The following is a 5,164-nucleotide window of genomic DNA, read 5'->3' on the forward strand; positions in this document are numbered from 1 at the left end:
TCACCATGCTGCACTTTGATCCGGTCGTTTCCCTGACGACGTTCCTATGGGAACCCTTTGTCACGAGCGTCGTATGGAGTAGACCAAAGCGCAGCGTGGTTAGAATACATTCCTCTTTATTTAATGTCGTTTCCCTGACGACGTTCGTGACGTCTCCTATGGGAACCCCTTTTTGAACCCTGTTTACTAAGAGTGCATTTATCTAATCAAGGTATATTAGTATTTTATTGTCGTTCATCTTTCAATTTTTTATTTTTCTTCCTCTTTGACGTTATAGAATATTTTGTATTTGACCGTTGACATAAAATATTACAATTAAATAAGTGTTAATGCTACTTTGTAACACAATAAAATGTGAATAAATCCCAGGAGGGTATAGGCCTTCTGTAGACTGTATGTTTAGTGGACTTTACCAGATAGATGGTTTTCTTCGGTTTTAACTGTGAAGATTAGGAAACACACACATTCCTGACCTTGGCAGCAGCTAATTGGGATCCCTAATAAAGACACACAAATACACATTCCTGTCTTGGCAGCAGCTAATTGGGATCCCTAATAAAGACACACAAATACACATTCCTGTCTTGGCAGCAGCTAATTGGGATCCCTAATAAAGACACACAAATACACATTCCTGCCTTGGCAGCAGCTAATTGGGATCCCTAATAAAGACACACAAATACACATTCCTGTCTTGGCAGCAGCTAATTGGGATCCCTAATAAAGTGTAAGGGTTTTCCTCCTCTTCGTCTGAAGAGGAGGTGTAGCAAGGATCGGACCAAGATGCGGCGTGGTAAGTGTCCATGGTTGTTTATTTAAAAACATGAACTGAACACTCAATGAATACAAAACAATAAACGTGAACAAAACCGAAACAGTACCGTGTGGCGAACAAACACAGACACGGAAACAATCACCCACAAACACACAGTGAAACCCAGGCTACCTAAGTATGATTCTCAATCAGAGACAACTAATGACACCTGCCTCTGATTGAGAACCATACTACAAATAGAAAATCCCAAAACCTAGAAAAACAAACATAGACAACCCACCCAACTCACGCCCTGACCATACTAAATAAATACAAAACAAAGGAAATTAAGGTCAGAACGTGACATAAAGACACACAAATACAAATTCCTGCCTTGGCAGCAGCTAATTGGGATCCCTAATAAAGACACACAAATACAAATTCCTGCCTTGGCAGCAGCTAATTGGGATCCCTAATAAAGACACACAAATACACATTCCTGTCTTGGCAGCAACTAATTGGGATCCCTACTAAAGACACATAACATGTAAATAGAACACATGAACCTGTAAATAGAATACATAAAATGTAAACACACACACACACACACACACACACACACACACACACACACACACACACACACACACACACACACACACACACACACACACACACACAGGCACAAGACAGAGTGTTTAGAAATCTGTTTTGTTCATTCCAGATGTGGGTCACTAGTTAATCCCTGGATGTTTTGATGTCAGCCTATCAACAGCCATTCTATTAGAGAGAGGGGTGAGAGGGGGAAGGAGGGGGAGATTCAGAGAGAAAGAGCGACTGAGAGAGTTTGATAGAGGGAGGGGGACAAAGGGGGTAAAGAGAGTGGAAGAGAGAGGGGGAGAAGGGGGGTAAAGAGAGTGGAAGAAAGAGGGGTGAGAGGGGGAAGGAGGGGGAGATTCAGTGAGAAAGAGAGATACAGAGAGGGAGAAAGAGAGAGGGAGAGAGGAGAGAAGGAGGTGGGGTTGTCTGCAGAACTCATTCTCTCTACATCTCTTTCTCCCCCTCTTTCTCCCCCTCTCTCTCTGCCCTCCGATAGAAACTAGAGCACTACATCATCATCATCATCATAATCGTTCTCTCCTCGAGACACGCATCAAAGTTCACGTCGCACCGAAAACACAGGTGCCTTGCAGCGCGAGACCGTCGATAACGGAGTAAAAAGACTGTCCCATTTAACCGATCTAATCACAAACCTTTTTACATCAACCGTTGTTGTTATTAATGTGAGTAGAAAGGCTACAGATACCCGGTCGTTACCATGTCTGACTGCAGGAGGCAGTGGAACCGGGAGAACGAGCTGCCGGTCTACCTGACAGGAACGATTACAACCGGGCCGAACCAACGGAAATCCTGCGGGATGTTTTCCTCGGCGGATGGAGCCTGCGACAGCAAGACTGTAGACTGTGATAATTTTGCTGCGGGAAGGAGAGGAACCAAGACTCCCAGGAGCGTCAGCCGAGACAGGCTCCTCGACCACACGGATGGCGACGTTCCTGAGACGGCAAGTGAGGTCCGGGCTGTCGGTTCTCAGGTCAGCTCACCCGGGGAGAGAGAGGATGTGAGGCCGGGTGTGGAGATTGAGTACCCGGCAGGGAGGCAGTGTCAGTCCGGTCAGAAGAATGGAAAGGTAGGTGAAAACTGATTTTTCTCGCCCATGTTCATGGTGATTAAAAGTAGGGCAGATCGCTTGTTGATGCTACATTTCCACTCTGTCCTGCAGTGCAGTGACGTCAGCTAGGCTGTTCCTAAAATAGGCTACGCAGTTATATCTCTAGGCTGCCCACATCACCTGAACCGGTAACGGCCAGGTAGGCTATTTAGGCTACGTGTGGTGATGAATTGAACAGCGCCGTTTTGACAGCTACACACACACACTGAACATCGCGGCTGCGCTGACTGCACTGCACGCGAAGACAAAAGGAGGTACTGCAGCTGGAGCGTTCCTGGCTGCGGGAAGAGAGAGAGAGAGAGAGCGAACATGTCCGGTACTGACCACCAGGGGAATGGTATCCCCCACCTTCCGGTAAGACTCCCACCTGGCGGGGCTGGCAGCCGGACCGGCTGGCTGGCTGTCTAGCGCGGAATAGCCATTGTTTTCGGTCAATAGGCGAACAAACGGCGCTGTCCAATTCAGCACCACATACCTAGTCTAACTTGTCGCCGCTGGGGGTTCCTTGGTAGACTATAGGCTTACAAAAATGAGCTAGTTTCTGTTTATTATATTCAGTTCTTCAGAGAAAACAATGATTGTAGCCCAGACTAAAGGCACGTTGAGGTTGTCGAGGGCGACAGGGCGGTACTGCTGCTGCTGCAGCCTCGGCTAGATAAATCCCCTGCTCCTGATACCGTTGGCGGGGATTAAAATCTTAGTGTCGCAGGATGATAGCCAAGCAGTTTGAGTAGAAGGCCTGTGTGATGTCTGCCCTGGCCCAGTCTCCCCCATGTCAGCCAGCCAGGCCGCATAATGATACCACCTCAATCGCGACGTGTCAAGTCAATGCGTCTGCTCTCTGCCCTGTCTCTATCTGACATGGTTGAGTTGTTATCAGGGATTCACACTAAGTGAAAATCTGACGTTGTATGTTGTGCTGCAGGTTGGGAGGAGTAAGACAATAGTCTGGACTCTGGGGGAGAGAGAGAGACATACATAGAGAGAGAGGGGGAGACAGAGGTAGAGAGAGAGAGAGAGAGAGAGAGAGAGATGTAGAGAAAGAGAGAGGTAGAGAGAGAGAGAGTAGAGAAAGAGAGAGGTAGAGAAAGAGAGAGAGAGAGAGGTAGAGAAAGAGAAAGAGAGACAGAGGTAGAGAGAGAGAAAGAGAGAGATGTAGAGAAAGAGAGAGACAGAGGTAGAGAGAGAGGTAGAGAAAGAGAGAGAGAGACAGAGGTAGAGAGAGAGAGAGAGAGAGGTAGAGAGAGAGAGAGAGACAGAGGTAGAGAGAGAGAGACAGAGGTAGAGAGAGAGAGAGAGAGAGAGAGAGAGAGAGAGAGGAGAGAGAGAGAGAGAGAGAGAGAGAGAGAGAGAGAGAGAGAGAGAGGTAGAGAAAGAGAGAGAGACAGACAGAGGTAGAGAGAGAGAGAGACAGAGGTAGAGAGAGAGAGAGAGAGAGAGAGAGAGAGAGAGATAGAGAGAGAGAGACAGAGGTAGAAAAAGTAAAAGTATAAATCATTTCAAATTCCTTATATTAGGCAAACCAGAGGGCACCATTTGATTTTACATTTTAAATTTAAAGATAGCCAGGGTAAACACTCAGATATCATCATTTACAAACTAAGCATTTCTGTTTAGTGAGTCCTCCAGATCAGAGGCAGTAGGGAGGACCAGGCCTAGCCTGGGTTGTGCATTTTTTTTTTTTGCAAGCAGAGAGACAGAGCTCCAAACAGTCATATCTCCATGGTAACACTTCAGCCAGTAGCCAGTTAGGCTACAGCACCGGGGAAGACAGACGGCTAGGTTGCCATGGAGACATAACATCTTTCTCCCGGGGTAGGGCGCTATCTGTAGCTGTGTATCCTTGGTAACGGGAGATGGCAGAAGATCAGGACGTCCTTTTCAACAGAAAACACATCCTTCCCAGTAGCATCTGTTCTTGTAGTTGTTGTTTCAAGAAGTTATTATCAAATATCTCCTAATATCATGACTGAAAACAGTCTCTCTCTCTCTCTCTCTCTCTCTCTCTCTCTCTCTCTATCTTCCCCTCTGCCTCGCTCTCTCCTCTCTTCATCTCTCTCTCTTTCTCTATCTCTCTTCCTCTCTATCTCTATCTCTCTCTCCCTGCCTCCCCCATCCCCCTCCCCCCTCTCCATCCCTCCCTCCATCCTGTGTGCAGAGTGAGAGGTTGCTGATTAAAGGGGGTCGTGTGGTGAATGACGACCTGTCTCAGTATGCAGACGTCTATGTGGAAGATGGCCTTATAAAGTAAGTACATGGGAGAATCTCAACACGCATTTCCTTGATTCCTCACTTCCTCTATCCTCGCCTCCTCCTCTCATTTCTCCTAACTCTCTTCACTCACCCCCCTTACCTCCCCCATCGCCCTCCTCACTTCCTCTGCCACCCGTCAAACCTCTGATCTCTCCTAACCCTGTTCCCTCTCTCCCCTTACCTCCCCCCATCCCCCTCCTCACTCCTTCTGCCACACCTCTCCCCCTTACCTCCCCCATCCCCCTCCTCACTCCCTATGCCACCCCTCAAACCTCTCAACTCTCCTAACCCTGTTCCCTCTCTTCCCTTACCTCCCCCATCACCCTCCTCACTCCCTATGCCACCCCTCAAACCTCTCAACTCTCCTAACCCTGTTCCCTCTCCCCCTTACCTCCCCCATCCCCCTACCCACTCCCCCTACCACCCCT

The 5,164-nt window shown here is 47.9% G+C and overlaps 1 protein-coding gene across 2 annotated transcripts in view; it reads left to right on the forward strand.

The window, feature by feature from the left end:
- Positions 1-1,866: 1,866 nt before the first annotated feature.
- The window catches only part of crmp1 (collapsin response mediator protein 1), a 24,077-nt gene continuing 20,779 nt past the window's right edge, over positions 1,867-5,164 (forward strand). Inside the window, exons 1-2 of one of the 2 annotated variants that reach the window (XM_065017054.1) lie at positions 1,867-2,441; positions 4,642-4,730. In XM_065017054.1, coding sequence (XP_064873126.1) covers positions 2,073-2,441; positions 4,642-4,730 — 458 coding nt within the window. In that variant the 5' untranslated portion in view covers positions 1,867-2,072. Of the gene's footprint in view, positions 2,442-2,580; positions 2,838-4,641; positions 4,731-5,164 lie in introns of those variants that run through there. The other variant, XM_065017055.1, reaches the window with a different exon arrangement.

The sequence above is a fragment of the Oncorhynchus nerka genome, unplaced genomic scaffold (genome assembly GCF_034236695.1).
Source record: "Oncorhynchus nerka isolate Pitt River unplaced genomic scaffold, Oner_Uvic_2.0 unplaced_scaffold_423, whole genome shotgun sequence".
NCBI lineage: Eukaryota > Metazoa > Chordata > Actinopteri > Salmoniformes > Salmonidae > Oncorhynchus > Oncorhynchus nerka.